Genomic DNA, 17,576 nt, shown 5'->3' on the forward strand with positions numbered 1-17,576 from the left:
CTTGTTCACTTCCCCCCAGCTTCTGTTCTCTCTCAAATAAAATCCTAAAAAAAATTATTTATTGCAGGAGTAGGCTGCTGCAATCCTAATTCCACTGTTAGGCCACATGTTTAAACACCCTTTCCTGGGGATCCCTGGGTGGCGCAGCGGTTTAGCGCCTGCCTTTGGCCCAGGGCACGATCCTGGAGACCCGGGATCAAATCCCACGTCGGGCTCCCGGTGCATGGAGCCTGCTTCTCCCTCTGCCTGTGTCTCTGCCTCTCTCTCACAGTCTGTGTAACTATCATAAAAAACAAACAAAAAAACACCCTTTCCTCACCAAAAAACTCAGTTTAGGATGATTCCAAGAAGACGATTTAGAACTTTGCAACAGGTTTTTATTTTTGCTTTATATCTAGTACAGTGTTTGAAACCTAAAGAAATACATTTTCTCTTCAAATTTGGATGTGTATATAAATATCATTTGTCTGGACTCAGCACACTCAATGCCACGGTTTCTTGGCCTATGTCTGCTCTGAAATCATCAAGCTTTGTCTGTCTACCCAGGGGCCCTGAGAACATGGAAAGCAGCCAGAGTTTATAGTTCTTAGAAAACTAAAAGCAAATGAATTTGGAAAGAATAAACCAATGAGGAAAACATTTCGATTCACCTTTCTAGGGTCTTTAGCCGGGAACCCAAGCTGTTTTTGAAGGACATCATCTGTCCTAGGTGGCTGGGACCTCATACCCGACCCCCATCCTTCCTTTGCTCTTTAGTGGTTCAGTCAAAGGCAGTTCTCATAGAAGTTAGTTAAGAAAGATAATACCTAACTCCACAGCCTGAAGGTTCTGGTAGAGGTGGACTCTAATGACATCATGAGTCAAGAGGTTCCCAGCCAGTCTCAGGATCTGAGCTTTGACTTTCTTCACCAGCCCCACGGCACAGCAGTTTTCTCTCCCCAAACCCAGGAGCTGAAAATTTAACCTACACAGGGTAGCAGGGCTAACATTAGGAAAGGGGTTCAGGTATGTGCTAACATGGGCATCAGCAGTCAGACTGGCCCAAAAATAGCGAGGTAGGCCCAAATCCACTGGAGACCTTTATGAAATACTACATAAATCTTTTTCCTGGGTGTTCTGGGACCAAAATTTAATGTTGCCTCCCACACCCAGTTTTGGTTCTGCACATACCTCAGGCCCGATGCAAAATGCCCTCTCAGAGGAAAAACAGCTTTAGTTCAGACTTGATTGGTATTGACTTCAAATTCTTCCCTTGTCATGGTCTTAAAGTGGGCGTGTGGCTAGGGGGTAGACAGTGGATTGACTGAATCATTTATGAAGGCCTTGGCCAAAGAGTAGCTAGTGCCTACCACTTGGATCCCCGCAGGGCCAAATTCTCAGCTTGTTGGCTTAACAAAAGAATTCAAAAGTTAGGACACAAGAAATACTGGACAAGATTGGTCTAAAATGTGCAATCCTAAACGGCTGTGGAAGAAACCTACTCTGAGCAATTTCTCAGTCTCACACTCGCTCACTTCTAGGACAGTCTTACCGGGAAGACGTTGCTACTAGCTATGAGCACTTCCTATGGTTCAACATACTGAGCCTCACACCTTTCCTCAGCCTGCCAGGGAGGCCTCTAGCCAGCTCATTCTCTCTACAGCTCCCTCCTTCAACTGAAAATCCGGAATCTGGGCTCACAGATGAATTTACTGAGGAATCCAAAATGATGGATACCAAGCTGAGTGAGCCTCGGGGAAGAGGAGGGAAGTAGTGTTAGGTGTTTATCTCCTTTCCTTCTAGTTTGCTAGAAACAAGTGGCTCTAGGGTGTAGAGGGAAACAGGTAGACATGAGAACATGGAAATCCAGTTCATTCTGCTAGACAGTTTTCATTTTAAACTAGTGTGACTTGAGAGAAATAGAAAGTGTGCCTGAGAGCTTTTTGCTCTTCTTTGACCAAGTACAGTAGCAGCTATAATCTGTGCAGTTTAGCTCCAAAAAAATAGGGCTCTTGGAAAGTGGCTTCCAGGGCAAAGAGTAGAAGGAGTAGATATAAGGGTTCTAGGTAAGGGGATAAGGAAACAGCAAGGGTCCCCGAAAGCTGAGGTCATCAATGCCTGCTTCTCAGAAGGTCATTTGTATGCAGTGACCCAAATAACCAGGCTGGCCAGCTCCAAATGGAACCCATGTGGGTTCTACCAGAAGCTTGTACTCAATACCAAGGCCAGGCAGTCACCTGGGGATAGCTCAGAATTGAGGGCAGACTATGAAGACCAGAGACTTTATTAATATGAGAAGATGTTGGCAGCAGGGGATGGTGGTGGGGTGTTAGGGGTGTTTAACTATGGGGGCTGGTGATAAAGAAGTGCTGGCACTGTTCAGTCTTTGAACCCTTTAGCTAAGAAAAGGGCTCCTTATCCCCTAATCCACACCTAGATACTCCACCTCCAGCAGAGATCTTAAAATAGATATACCAGCCATGTGCCAACATATGAAGATTCCAAAAACATGTCTTTTCAGGCTACTCCCTACAACAGGCTGTGGAGCCCCTTCATCCCTACAACATCCATTCAGAAATCTCCCAGAAGCAGCCTTTGACCTCATCGAAGCCAGGGTCTGAAGTCCAGATGGGGGCTGCCCACTAAGACTGGTTGTCAAGGCTGGGCTACAGAAATGCTGTTTTGTTTTCCAAGAGGATCAAAGGAGAGGAGACACTGAAGATGATGTTATTGCCCCTGTGGGCTTGGAAGAACCTCACCTGCTGACAGAAAGGGGGAGTGCAAGAATATAATGGGAAAATATGGTCTGAGGAAGACACCAACAAAGGAAGGCTCCTAGAGGCCACTTTATCTGATGAGAAATCTGTCCTCATGTTGCACCCTGGGAGACTTCAGCCTTTGGAGTCCTTGGAGAAAACTGGCTCTAAGCAGCAGCGAGACAATTAAAAAAAAAAAAAAAAAAGTCTTCCATCTGGTACAGGCTCCAGATCTGAAGTGCAAGATTTTAGAGGAGTTGCTAGGAACAGAAAGGTATGTATGTCTCACAATAAAAATCTGGCCCCACTGACAGGGACTCAACTATTGCTTGAGATGTACAAAATAGGTCCTACTAAAGTGCTTTGCCCTTTGGATAAGGACAAGGGGGTGGGGCAGGTGGCTCTTCTTTGAACTGTAGGGGGAAAGTTTTGTAATGGAACCAGTGGGCCAAGTGATAGAGGTCCTGCCCTTTGCCTATTTGTGGGTTGGTAGTCATCATTCCTAAGCTGAAGAACAGCATCTGACTTACAAGGTTACAGCACTGGTGTAACACTTCAGGGATAACTGCAAGCCCCAAACCACCTTCCTCAGCAAATGATTCTGGAGTTGGATCTCAATACTACAAGAGGGCAGAGTCAAGACCAATGACCAATGAGCACCTGAACTTTAGATCTAGAAGCAGAGGGGTAGGGATTTAACCTGAGCCAGAAGGGATATGCAGGAACAGGAGCAAGAGTAGCACTGCCTCTGGGAAGGGAAACTACAGCTTAGGGCAGGCACCTGACTGACCACAGAGGGAAAGCAGGGGCAGAGCAGATTGTGCCCACAGCTCCACAGTTGGTCTACACTTAGCCAGCAGCTTTCTCCACCCCTCTTCCTAACAACTGGACTTTATTATATAATCCACTGAAGCATAGGCAAGCCACTGAGGCATCGCACTAGCTTTACTCAAAGAGAAAAGGCATTAGAATTATAACTGTCACAAGGAAGAGAAAAACCCAAACCAGACCCAAGGATCACAAACAGGAAAGATACCAATAACTCTCACAAAAGTCCTGAGGCTGTTAAGTTACTATGATAATTGGAGAGGCAGCCATAGGTGATACCTTATGTTGACAGGCCCTTTGAGACTTAATCTGAGAAGGCAGACTGCTTTCTGGGTTTCCTGATATAAGCAGGATGCTTAGCAATAAGGACTAGAGTGGTAGACTTCACTGGGCCCTGGGGCCATCCTCGCTCCCTTTAGGTATGGGGACAATCAGACCAGGCTGACCTGCTACATAAAGGTTCCAGAGCTAAGGGTTGGTCCCAGGTGGTGGCCCAGAACCTAAGCAGAGAGGAAAAGAACCAAGCTCAGGCTCCCTGAGCGAAGGAGTTTCCCTATCTCTTTTTGGTCTTCCTCACAGTATCCTACTTACAGAAATTACAGACAGTTCTTCCTCTTGAGACCAATTAAGATTGACCTACCTAATATATAGAATATAAAAAAATACAGAACTTTTTGACATTCTCTCCTTTGGAAGTAAAATATACATGATCCAACTATGGAAGAGGAAGAGGAAGAAGAAAGGCCAAACGCAGGGATCCCTGGCTATCCCAATAAATGACACTCTCACTCCACCTCCTCTACAACTTATGGGTCACCAGAGCAAGGACTTTCTCCTCAGGAGAGAGGAAGGATTACAGCCCCCTGTCTCATGCTTAGGAGAAAATACAGCTACCTCAGAGGTTCATTCAACTCTGAGGGGAATTTTCAAGTAAACAAATGAAGTTGGGTCGCACCATTGGAAGGTGGGTAGGAAACATGGGATCAGTAGCGACACATGGGAAGCCCCATCTGAAGGCCTATGCTCCTCCCCTCCACTCCCACTGGTGTACTTTGCCCCTGGAGGGAAGGAGATCTCCCAAATTTAAGAGGTCTGGGAAGGGGTTAGAGGGAGGAAGGGGCCTTTGTCTCATGGTGACCCCCCACCCCCAGCCTCTAGTCCCAGACCATGCTGGCAGCTGGGATTCCTAAAACCAGGAACTCATAGCTCTTGGAAAGAGCAATCTTAATACAAGAAAAATGTGCAAAAGAAAAAAAATTAAATAACTCAATCCAAGCATACAAGATTAATATTCTGTCAGAGCAAGAACACTTTGTTTTGAATTTCTCCCCACCCCTCACCCCCCACCTCTGGAATATTCCATCTGCTCAAGTACCCAAGATAAGAGTTACACAGATCAGGGCAGAGAACTGGGAAGGATGAAGGAAGATAAAAGGGAAGGAAGTCACCACTAAAGAAAAAAATAAAAATAAAAATAAAAAAGGTGCAAAATTGATTACCTCAGTTCTCCTTTGTCTACCCCTGGGCTCCTGGGTTAAAGACACATGTGCAGCCAAAATATAGTGTGAGGAAGAAAAACCCAACACGTCCCCTTCTTGTCACAAAACCCCAATGTGAGCCTCAGATGGTTCTGTCTGTCCAGAGGGTGCTCCCTCCAGGGAAGGGGGCGGAGCAGGTCAAGAGCACAGTTTCCAGGGCAGCAGAGGCGTGTGGTGGCTGATGATGGGGGGGCTGGCTTCCCGCCCACCAGAGGGCTGCTTTTCCGCTGGTTGGTGGTGCTTCCCATCCCCTCCCCTCCCCGGAGGCAGACATTATAGCTGGAAGCCCTCCATGGGGGCCTCAGGCTGCTGGAAGATGAACTGCTGTTGTGTCTCATCCACTTGGGGAGCCAGGCTGCTATCATCATCTTCTACACCAAAGTAGTGCTCAATGAGGTCGAAGGCCTTCTGGTAGATTTCCTGATTCTCATGGCTCTGGAGAAACTCAATTTTATCCAAGCCTATGGTGGCAAGAAGGAAGGAGGGACAAGAGTAAACTGTGATCTTCTCTGGAGCCATGAAACATTTATCTGTTTTTCCTTACCTGAGGTATGTTGATGATTATCAATCTAAGTAATATGATCAGATCTCTCTTTGATCCGAAAGAGGAGAGAAATCTTTTCCTAAAACTACATGACCCCAAAGGGAAAAGACCAAAATGTCAGTTATAAATCAGAAGTTGTAGTCCTGGTTCTGCTTTTTAACTATTGTGTGGCCTGGGCAAATCATTAGCTTTGAAGGTCTCAGAGATGAGTGATGAACAATCTTACTGGAATTTGTGAGAATCTGAGCTTAAAACATACCTTCCAGTACCTGATTCTCCCACCAATTCTGGAGGTCTATTTTTGCATCTGTGCCATGCCTACTTACTGGGCAGATCCTATCAAAAAGAGAAGTGATCTACTGCTCCTTGGAGGGAGAAGGAAATGATGGTTTTAAAACCTTGTTCAATGATGACCCCCCAAAAATCCCAGGGTCCTGACCTAGAACCTTTCTACTTAAGACTGAGGTGAGGCTGGGGACAGGGCACATACCATAGGCTTCCTCGATGAGGCCACAGTAGGGGTTGACCCCTGACCCACTGCGCTTGCCCTCTTGTTCTCCAAGCCGAAGGATGTTCTCTAACCCATTGAGGGCCACCTGCACAATCTTTGAATCCATCACAGTCAGCAAGTCGCACAGGGGTTTGATGCAGCCAAGTGAGACCAGGTACCTAGGGGCAGAGACCAGATGAGTTCTAAATTAATGCAGGGCAAGCAAGAGAGGTGCTAAGTAAGTGCTGTAGGGCCTACGGGTTTCCCTGATACATGTCAATACTCAGCAACCTTCACTTGCTGAGCCTTCATAACCACCCATCCTTTAACTCAGTCTCTCCAACCTTCCAATGCTCTGGGTCTAGTTCATTTCCATGGGGAAGGCTGCCATAGATTCCTCCACGTTGTCTCTATTGTCCCCTTACTGTAATGTTACCACTCTGAACACTTCACTTCTCTGCTTAAAATGTTCAGTCCAAGCTCTACAGGCATGACAAAAGAGACCCTCTACAATCAGGTTCTTATCCTCCTTTTTAGTGTCACCTCCCATCATTCCCTTCCAAGGACACTACATTCCAGTCAAACATGTAAACATCTCTAGGTTTCTGATTCTTGTACCTTTAAGTTTTTTTTTTTTAATTTTTATTTATTTATGATAGTCACAGAGAGAGAGAGAGAGAGAGAGAGAGAGAGAGAGAGAGAGGCAGAGACACAGGCAGAGGGAGAAGCAGGCTCCATGCACCGGGAGCCCGATGTGGGATTCGATCCCGGGTCTCCAGGATCGCGCTCTGGGCCAAAGGCAGGCGCCAAACCGCTGTGCCACCCAGGGATCCCCAAGTTTTTTTTTTTAAGATTTATTTTGGGGAGAGTACAGGGGGAGACAGCATGAGCAGGGGATGGTCAGAGGGAGAAGCAGACTCCCCACTAAGCAGAGAGCTCAATATGGGGCTCAATCCCAGGACCCCTAAGCCAGAGTCAGAGGCTTAACCAACTGAGCCACCTAGGTGCTCAATGCTTTCTCCTGTCCAAAAAGGCTTTTATAACCCTGTATTCTTCAAAGCTTAACTCAATGGCTATCCCTTTTCTCCTAAGGCTTTAAAGATGAAAGTATTCCCCCCCCCCAAAAAAAAGTAAATAAATAAAGATGAAGATATTCCTACTCCTCTTCCTGGGCTACAAACTGAGGGCAAAACACTCATCCAGTTCCCATCACTCCTACTCATGCTGATGATGGAAACTAAAATCAAAGAGCATATACACACATAAAATGGCTTTCTACTTGCTTCTCCCAAGTGTCACTCCCAAAAATCATTTCCCAAAGAAGTTGCTGTGAATGAGCCACAGCATGGTTCTCCTTTATTTGTACGAATAATTGAGAATTACATAGACTTAAATTCTCTGGAGGGTAGAAAGTATAGGAGAAATGGGTGTCTGTGTCCTAGGTTTCTATTCTTTAGGAAGAAGAGATACATGCTCTAGAGGAATCTCTTTCAGATTCCAGTGCCAATCTAGCAGCTTAACAGTTAAACCTGGTGCTGCTGGACTGGGGCAGGCCTGTCCAGAAAAAGCAGTTTATTTTTTATTTATTAATTTTTTAAAAAGATTTTATTTCTTAATTCATGAGAGACAGAGACAGAGAGAGGCAGAGACGCAGGCAGAGAGAGAAGCAGGCTCCCTGTGGGAGCCTGATGTAGGACTCCAGGATCACGTCCTGAGCCAAAGGTAGATACTCAACCGCTGAACCACCCAGGCATCCCGGGAAAAGCCATTTAGCAGTCACCGCAGACCATGAACCAAGAAGGAGAGTATATGTAACACTCAAGACAGTGAAAAACGAAAGGATACCTGATTTGCTCAGGGGTTCCTCCTGATGTGGCATTGGTGATGGCCCAGGCTGCCTCTTTCCTTGTACGGAACTCAGCTTTCTGAAGGATTTCGATCAATACAGGGAAGATATTTGCGTCTATGACAGCCTGAGAGAGGTTGGGGGTGGGGAGTGCACAGAGAAAGTCACTTTAAGAGTAAGCACATCTAGCCCGCAAAATCACCTAAGATTCAGACACCTTCCTCTTCCTGAGGTCCTTTGTTCTTCCCATAGAAGTAAGAGGCTACAGAGGAACCTGACTTCTTACAAACAGTCTTTAATAGCACACGTTGACCCCAATTTCTAAAGGGAAAACAAAATCTTTCTTCTAGAAGCAAAAATCCCACCACCTTTCATGTTCCCATGCCTTTCTACCTGCTCCTGCCCTGCCCCCTTCCTTCCTGCTTGTTCTACCTGTATTTGAGCCCTGTTGCCAGCAGTGATATTTGAAATGGTCCAGCAAGCTTCCTTCCGAATTGACTCCTTGGGGCTGCTCAGCAAGTGGAGGAGGCAAGGGAGGGCTGAACAGTTAAGAATGACCTAGAAAACCAAAGCACAGGGAACAAAAGAAAAATCTTGTAAATAGGACTTAAAATATATGCAGCAAATCCTATATCTGTTAAGAATTAATATCCAGAATATATAAAGAACTCTTCAAACTAAACAACAAAAAATTAACAAAACTAATTTTAAAAATGGTCAAAGCCTTATACAGACATTGCTGCAAAGCAGAAATACAGATGGCCAATAAACATACAAAAATCGGGATCCCTGGGTGGCGCAGCGGTTTAGCGCCTGCCTTTGGCCCAGGGCGCGATCCTGGAGACCCAGGATCGAATCCCACGTCAGGCTCCCAGTGCATGGAGCCTGCTTCTCCCTCTGCCTATGTCTCTGCCTCTCTCTCTCTCTGTGACTATCATAAATAAAAAAAAAAAAAAAAAAAAAAAACATACAAAAACCCCCGCCAAACATCACTAATCATTAGGGATATGCAAATCAAAACTGCAATAAGGAGGTGCCCGGCTGGCTTAGTTGGTAGAACATCTGACTCTTGATCACAGGATTGAGCCCCATGTTGCATGTGGAGCCTACTTAAGCAAAACAAAACTAAAACAAACTGTAATAAGATACCATTTCAGACTTGTTAGGGTGGCTATTAAGAAAAAAACCCAGATAATACAAGTTTTGGTAAGGATGTGGAAAAACTGGAACCTAGTACATTGCTGGTGGGATGTAAAATGGTGTAGTCACCATACAAAACAGTCCACTAGTGGTCTCTCAAAATCTTAAACATTAAATCAGCATATGATCCATTTCTCAGTGTGTACCTAAAGAACTGAAAGCAGGGACTCAGATACTTGTACACCACTGTTCACTGTACGTAGCCTTATCCGTAATAGCCAAAAGGTGAAAACAACCCAAGTATCTACCAACAGACAAATGGATAAACAGAATGTGACATATGCCTATAATGGACTACTAGTCAACCATTGAAAGGAATGAAGGCATTTCACATGCCTTCATTCACATATGAATGAACCATGAAGACATTATGCTAATTGAAATTAGCTGACACAAAAGAACAACTTATATATAGTTCCACTTATATGAGGGACCTACAGCAATTGACTCCTAAGAGAAAAAAAGCATTGTGATGGCTCCCAGGGACTAAGATACAAGGGAGGAGAAACGAGTTATTTAATGGGCACAGAGAATCAGTTTGGGCTGATGAAACATTGTGGGGATGGGGGGTGATAACAATTAAGCAATAATGTGAATGGACTAAATGCCACTAAAATGACTGATAAAAGCAGTACATTGTTATAAAAATTCATACATACATACAAATTCACACAATGACCTAGGAAATGACTGTGGGTATGAATGAGATCACTCACCTGTTAGAAATTTGTCAAGAATCCCACAGAATTAAGCCAACTATTCACGACCAAAAGAATACTCTGATCTCTAGACTTTGAACAAAGGAACCCTTTCTTACCATGCCCTCCTTGGAGGTCTTATTAACATGAGGTAGTGTCTGTAGGATTCTAAGGGTGAAGGAAGTAAGAGTACGGTTTCCACAACTTTCAGTGTCTCAAGGGGACCATGACTCAAAAACTTAAGAATTAAGTCCCAGATAGTCAGTTTATTCCATTTAGTTTTCCTTCAAAAGCACGCGATGGACAAAGATTTACTTCCAACTTAAAGAAGAAATGAAGGCAACGAAGTTGCCCATGATCATACAGAAAGTGGCGAAGTTTGAATTTTTCACTCAAGCCCATGCTTTGTTTCAGGGACCATGCCACCCCCAACAGGACCAAACCCTTGGTAGGGAAGGCTTTTGTCCACAAACAACTCCCTCCTTACCTGGGTTTGAATGTCATCCCCAGTGACGATGTTACCCACTGCTCTCAGGGCAGGAGAGGCCACTTTGTAATCATTGTGCCTACAGAGGAGGGAGATCTGATCAGCACAGGGCCAGCACATAGTTTTTCAGCCTTGCCAACCACCAAGGCCAGCAGCACTCGCATGGCTCTAGACCTTTGCATAGAGCAGCAGATTGCTTGCTGCATTCTTTAAGTGGGAGGTTGGAGAAGCTTTAGGGAATCTTTCTAACCAGACCACTCACATTAGAAGCTCTACCAATCTTCGGCAGACTCCAGAGTCTATGACTGCCTGGATCTTTTCGTTGGGGCCATCAGACAGGTAAGACAGGGCCCAGCAAGCATCTGCCAGCAAGTCTGAGTCACTGCTGAAGAGTAGGCGAGACAGCACAGGCAAACAAGGGGAGACCTGTTGGAAGCAGAGTGAGAGGGACTCATGAGGGCTTGGGGCTAACATCAGCTCTCCCACTAATCCTAACACTGCTGTCCCCTCCTCTACAAGTAATTCTAAGCCCTAGAGATTTCTGCTACATTACCATCAGGACTATCTTTTTCACTTTGCTATCCAAAGCATACAAGATCACCTACTTCACTGACAATTGCCTCTTTCAATTTCCCATGGATTGAAACCCTAAGGGGTTCCCCCCAAAGACTTGAAAGTTCCCTATCAAAATGCTTGCATGTGAAGGAAACTGCTTTCATTCAGAAACTGTTAAGAAACTCTCTCACCTTTGCAAACTCTGGGGGTGGGTTCTTTCCTCTGCAGAGGTTTGATAGAGCCCAGACTGCATTCCGTGTCATTGTCAGTCTTGTGGACTTAGTAAGGAGTCTGAAGGAAACAGCAAAGCCAGACAGATCCTGAGCAATGATGACCTTGGCATGGGGCTGTCACCTATGAACCCCAGGAGCAAATCCAGTAAGACCCCTAAGACTCTGGCAGCCTCACTGTGTTCTACCCACAGACCTAAGTAAACTAAGCTTGTTTGGGCCAAGAGGCCAATCTACACCTTCACAGAGGATTAGAACCAGCTGTGGCTAGTTAGGACCATAGCTTGTAAGGACAAAGAGCAAGCTGGAAGTTGAGTAAGACTGCAAACCTTTTTAAGATAGGGCATATTGTGCTCCTAAATGGCCACAAGTTTTAAACGACGAGTATACTGTTCTCTTTGGAAATCAATGCTGAATATCTAGTATAAGGGCTTTAGCCATGCAGTAAGCAATGACTTTCTGTGAAAGGCCCAAGAAAGAGTTATAGTGGTAGTCTCTGAAGAACAGCTCATCCCTGGGCAGCCCTGGTGGCGCAGCGGTTTAGCGCCCCCTGCAGCCCGGGGTATGATCCTGGAGACCCTGGATCGAGTCCCACATCGGGCTTCCTGCATGGAGCCTGCTACTCCCTCTGCCTGTGTCTCTGCCTCTCTCTCGCTCTCTCTTAATGAATAAATAAATAAATCTTAAAAAAAAAAAAAAAGAACAGCTTATCCCATCTATTGTTTAGATACTCTATTTGAAGGGTATGGGAGGGAGGGATTGGAGAAGGATCCCTATGTCTTTTTTTTTTTTTTTTTTTAATGATAGTCACAGAGAGAGAGAGGCAGAGACATAGGCAGAGGGAGAAGCAGGCTCCATGCACCAGGAGCCCGATGTGGGATTCGATCCCGGGTCTCCAGGACCGTGCCCTGGGCCAAAGGCAGGCGCTAAACCGCTGCGCCACCCAGGGATCCCCCTATGTCCTTTCATGGTGTCTTTAATCTGTGGTTTACAACAGAGCTCTCCAATGTACCTAGGCATAAAATAACAAATTAATGCATCTGTAGAGAAAGTTGCATTTTTCTATATGGGTTAGTCTTGCCTCTCTCTCCTGGCTCAACAATGAGGCAAGTAAGTATGACCAACATGAGAATCTACTGTGCAATGAAGAAAGGAAACAGAAGCTCCTCCTTGGCACAGACCAGTGGCACAATCTTCTTACTCTCAAAAAGAAATACTTTTAGTGTTTTTTTGCATTTACTTAACATCTTAAGGTAAGCTGCCCCCAAAGGATCTACCACATGGCTGCCTTATAGATGATGCCCCAGGTATAGATGATCATAATTACTCACGTTAACAAAGGATTAAGGATGGAACAGTTCAAGACGTAATCTCGGCAAACGGAGCTGTCTCCAGCTATGTTTCCCAGTGCCCAGACTGCCTGAAAAGGGGATGATGGAACTGTCATGCAGAGACAAATGGCTTCTGTCCATATTTTATACAAGAGTGAGGACACACCAATAACTTAGACAAAAACCATATCGAGGCCTGAGATATCCTGAACAGGATCAGGTCCTCTCTTTGCTGACGTCCTTACTGAGCTTGCTCTATGAAGGTCTTTCCTCGGAGAATTTCTGATTTAGTGGGAAAGACAGGCTGACATCCGTACTGCAGCCAAAGAAGCCAAACCAAGACCTCCCTATGCCTACTTCCCAGAAAAAAGAGAAAGTGAGAAGTTGCATTCCTGCAGCCTCACAGGATCTATCCTATATGTAGTAAGTGAGGAAAAAAAAAAAATCTAGGCGCCACGTTCTACATTCTATCCAATCAGTAAAAATCCACTGGAAGAAATTAAGTTGTCTTAATCACTGTGATATCTAGGTACTGATAAATGGGTACTGTGATGTTTTTGTTTTTTTCCCCCCAATACCACCTCTGATGCCAAATATGTGGAGTTTTTTTCTACACCAGCAATCAATTCTCCAACACCATTTGTATGTCCAACAATCCAACTCAATTGTGACACTCTTAGACTTAGTGCAGACCCTACAGGTTAAGGGCTCAGGCCCATGAGACTGTCTCCACTTCAGACACCAGTTGCAAAAAAAACAAAAAACAAACAAACAAAAAAAGACACCAGTTGCAATTCCCAAGTGTTGCCATGCTTCTGACCAACTGGCTATAAATTCAAAAGTTCCCATAATTCCCTTCTTAGGTTCAGTAATTCACTAGAATGATTCACAGAACTCAGGGAAAAACTGCTTACATTTACTAGCTTACTCTAATGGATACAGCTCAGAAGAGCTAAATGGAAGAGATGCATAGGGCAAGGTATGGGGTGAGCAGTCAGGGCGGTATGGAACTTCCATCCCCTCTCTAGGGCACCACACCAATGTGTTCACCAACCCAGAATTTCTCTGCAGGAGGCTGGGATAGAGGCATTGGTAGAGCTGGGAGTTCTGATAACTACTCTCCTCATGTTGAGGTTGCCTAGGGGCCCCACTCAATCATCTCATTAGGTGTGTTCCATCATAAATAATAAAAAACACACTCTTCACTCAGAAAATTCCAAGGTTTTTAGTAGTTTTTAGGAACTGGGTACAAAAACCAAACTTTTTAAAATTATAATATAGGTACCATCAGGAATTAAGCCAAATTTGGGCGTTACCTGTTCCTGTACATCCTCAAAGTCCGAGTTAAGCAGCTCTATAAAAATGGGGACTGCCCCTGCTTCAATGACAATCTTCGTCTGCTGAGAGGTTCCAGAGGCAATGTTCGTTAGAGCCCAGGCAGCTTCAAACTGCAAGTGAGATCAGACCGCTATTCAGAGATCATTCCAGAGTGGCCATGTCTGCAGCTGGTTGAGAGCTGTAAGCCTCTTGCCCCTGACCAAAAAACTAAAATATGAGCCTTTTCCTCTTCCCCCTTATTTTTATCTTAAGTAGCCTCCATATCCAGCATGGAGCCTAATGCAGGGCTTGAACTTACGACTCTGAGATCAAGACCTGAGTTGAGACAGAGTTGGATTCTCAAATGACTGAGCCACCACACAGGAACTACTTCCTCTTACTTTTTAAATAGCAAAAAGCAGGGGGACCTGGCTGGTTTCAGTCAGTGGAGCATGCAATTCTTGATCTTGGGGTTGTGAGTAATCACTACACTTAAGTGATTACTTACAAATAAAAATCTTTATTTAAAAACAAATTTTTAAAAAAAGGGATGCCTGGGATGCTCAGTGGTTAAGCACCTGCCTTTGCCCCAGGGTGTGATCCTGGAGTCCCGGCATCGAGTCCCACATCAGGCTCCCGGCATGGAACCTGCTTCTCCCTTTGCCTGTGTTTCTGCCTCTCTCTCCGTGTGTCTCTCATGAATAAATAAAATATTTAAATAAATAAATAAAATAAAAAGGGACGCCTGGGTGGCTCAGTGGCTGAGCATCTGCCTTCAGCTCAGGGTGTGATCCTAGAGTCTGGGATCGAGTCCCACATCGGGCTCCTTGCAGGGAGCCTGCCTCTATCTCTCCCTCCGTCTCTCATGAATAAATAAAATCTTTAAGAAGAGAAAAAAAAAAGCAAAAAACAGTATGAGCAGTGATGTAACACAATGGGAAGTTGGACGCAGGCTTCAATGGACCTAAGTCTAGTTCTGCACTACTGCAGCACCCGAGCCTTATGGCAAGTTGCTTTATTTCTGAGCTTCAAGTTCTTCATTTCTGAAACCAGGATCAGAGTGACATGCATCTTTCAAAGTCTCTTTCAGCTGAGATTCTGGTAATGTTCTAATGGACTTATTACCTATTTCTGAAAAGAAAGACCCAGAGAGGCTAAATGATTTGCCTCAGGTCACACAGGTAATTTAGAAGCGGACTAGAACCTTTGATTTATATTACGTATTTTTAAGTAAACTCTATGCCCACTGTGGGGCTCAAACTTATGATCCCAAGATCAAGAGTTATATGCTGTGCTGACTGAGCCAGCCAGGTACTCCTAGAACCTTTAATTTATAACTGCATAATTAGCTGTCATATTCTGGTATTTTCCTTTTTTAAAAGAAGACTTATTTATTATTTTGAGAGAGAGAGAGAGACAGAGTGCGAGCATGTGAACAAGCATTGTGGGAGCAGAGGAGGAGAGAGAAAGAATCTTAAGCAGACTCTATGCTGAGTTTGGAGCATGACCAGGAGCTCGCTCTCAGGAGCCCGAGATCACAACCTGAGCTGACACCAAGAATCAGATGCTTAGCTGACAGAGCTACTCAGGTGCCCCTCTCGTATCTTTCCTTTGAGATTGTTGTAGGAAGAGATTTTTTGGTTCTCTTATTTGAGGCCAAGACCTCTGAGGCATCTCTTAAATACTTCCTCATATCACTTGTCTATTTCCTGAGACATGTGTCTATAGAAACACCCCACAATTTCTTGGGAAAAGGGCTTTCATCTGGTATCCCTCTACACCAGGCCTCACCTGTAATGTACAATTCTCATTCCTCTTCAGAAACTCGACAAATCGATCCACAACTCCTGGAGTGTTGATAACTTCATCTATTGGAGGACTAGGCTCTGGAAGAGGGAGAAAGGAAAGGAAAAGTCAGGAGAAGTTTTGGCTGGTGCATTCCTAAGTAGTCCTGACCATTCCTTTTTTTTTTCTTAAAGATTTTATTTATTTATTCGTGGAAGACAGGGGCAGGGGGCACGGGCAGAGACACAGGCAGAGGGAGAAGCAGGCTCCCTGTAAGGAGCCTGACATGGGACTCGATCCTGGGTCTCCAGGATCACACCCTGGGCTGAAGGTGGAGCTAAACTGCTGAGCCACCCAGGCTGTCCTGTCCTGACCATCCTTTTTTTTTTTTTTTTTTTTTTAAAGACTTTATTTATTCATGAGACACACACACACAGAGAGAGAGAGAGAGAGAGAGAGGGAGAGAGAGAGAGAGGCAGAGAAACAGGCAGAGGGAGAAGCAGGCTCCATGCAGGGAGCCGGATGTGGGACTTGATCCCAGGACTCTAGGATCACGCCCTGGGCCAAAGGCAGGGATCCCCTGTCCTGACCATTCTTTTTTTTTGTCCTGACCATTCTCTTTTATTTATTTATTTATTTATTTATTTATTTATTTATTTATTTATTCATTCATGATAGTCACAGAGAGAGAGAGGCAGAGACACAGGCAGAGGGAGAAGCAGGCTCCATGCAGGGAGCCCGATGTGGGATTCGATCCTGGGTCTCCAGGATCACGCCCTGGGCCAAAGGCAGGCGCCAAACCGCTGCGCCACCCAGGGATCCCTGTCCTGACCATTCTTAACAACATTCCCAACCTTCTTTTTGGTGAGGTAGCTTTCATATTAGTCACCTTTGAAATGCGTGATATAGTTGGGATGCTAAAGAGAAAATCAATCCTAAATTAAGTATACTCACCTTTGGCTTCCTGAAACTTAATTCCTGAAGTAAGGAATTAAGGAAGAGAAGAAAGTCCAATAAATGAGGAACCCTTATCTAAATATTTCCCTTCTATTTTTCTTTTTCTTTCATTTATTTAAATATTTCCCTTCTAAAAAGAACACTCGTTTCTTGGGAGGACTGCCTCATATCCTGAGACAAGAAGCATTTCTATCATACATCAAATTTTTACTGAGTATAAACTATGTGCCACACACAGTCCTAGGTAAAGATACAACAATGAACAAAAACAAAAGTCTCTGCCCTCAGAAAGCTTATGTCCTAATGAGGAGAGCCATTCTATTATGTTAATAAGTGTAACTGGAAATAAAGAAGAAGAGGTAGGACAGGGTAAGGTTAAAAATGCCAAGAGTGAAGGGGACCTGCAATTTTAGATAGGGCATCAGGGAAGGCTTATGAAGAACCCAGAATATGATCATATAAGGGAGATGTTGTCACACATATATCAGCAACCAGAGGATATCAGACAGAGGGAACAGCCAATGCAAAGGTAAGAATGTACCTGGTTTGATCAAGGAACACCAAAGCAGTATAGCTGGAGCAGAACTAGTGAAGGCGAGTAATAGATCAGGTCAGTGAGAAGAAACAAGGTTAAATCATGTAGGTCTTCCCTGGGGAGGACCAGGCTTTGTACCTTTGGAGAGCAGTTTCCGGAATTTCTGTGTGGTTGCTAACTGCAGGTCAGAATCATCAGAAAAGAGCATCTCCACCATCTCTCGTGTGATCACACTCTCCTAAAACGTAAGACAGATTTAAGACTTTGCAAACCAATGCCAGAGCTAGATATGAGTACACACATCTGCTTGGCATCCTGTGTTCTAAAGACTTGAGGACAAGAGGATGGCATAACAGAGTAAGGTCAGGAGAAGGTTTTGTTTAATCCATGGCTGCTTTAAATTGGGACATTTGGATGATTCCTAATCTGAGGCAAATGATGGCTTCCCTTAAGTGTTTCCTCAGGTGTCTCCATCACAGATGAAACCCTATTGATTCCTT

At 44.6% G+C, this 17,576-nt stretch overlaps 1 protein-coding gene across 4 annotated transcripts in view; it reads right to left on the bottom strand.

Moving 5' to 3' along the window:
• Positions 1-355: 355 nt before the first annotated feature.
• The window catches only part of KPNA6 (karyopherin subunit alpha 6), a 52,470-nt gene continuing 35,249 nt past the window's right edge, over positions 356-17,576 (bottom strand). For all 4 annotated transcript variants that reach the window (XM_077898684.1, XM_077898685.1, XM_077898682.1 and 1 more), the window contains exons 4-14: positions 17,215-17,314; positions 15,591-15,685; positions 13,799-13,930; positions 12,483-12,571; positions 11,113-11,212; positions 10,629-10,792; positions 10,367-10,445; positions 8,414-8,539; positions 7,981-8,108; positions 6,136-6,314; positions 356-5,562 (exon numbers count right to left, since the gene is read on the bottom strand). In XM_077898684.1, the coding sequence (XP_077754810.1) occupies positions 5,375-5,562; positions 6,136-6,314; positions 7,981-8,108; positions 8,414-8,539; positions 10,367-10,445; positions 10,629-10,792; positions 11,113-11,212; positions 12,483-12,571; positions 13,799-13,930; positions 15,591-15,685; positions 17,215-17,314 (1,380 nt within the window). In that variant the 3' untranslated portion in view covers positions 356-5,374. The remainder of the gene's footprint in view (positions 5,563-6,135; positions 6,315-7,980; positions 8,109-8,413; positions 8,540-10,366; positions 10,446-10,628; positions 10,793-11,112; positions 11,213-12,482; positions 12,572-13,798; positions 13,931-15,590; positions 15,686-17,214; positions 17,315-17,576) is intronic.

Source organism: Canis aureus, chromosome 5 (assembly GCF_053574225.1).
Source record: "Canis aureus isolate CA01 chromosome 5, VMU_Caureus_v.1.0, whole genome shotgun sequence".
NCBI classification, from domain to species: domain Eukaryota; kingdom Metazoa; phylum Chordata; class Mammalia; order Carnivora; family Canidae; genus Canis; species Canis aureus.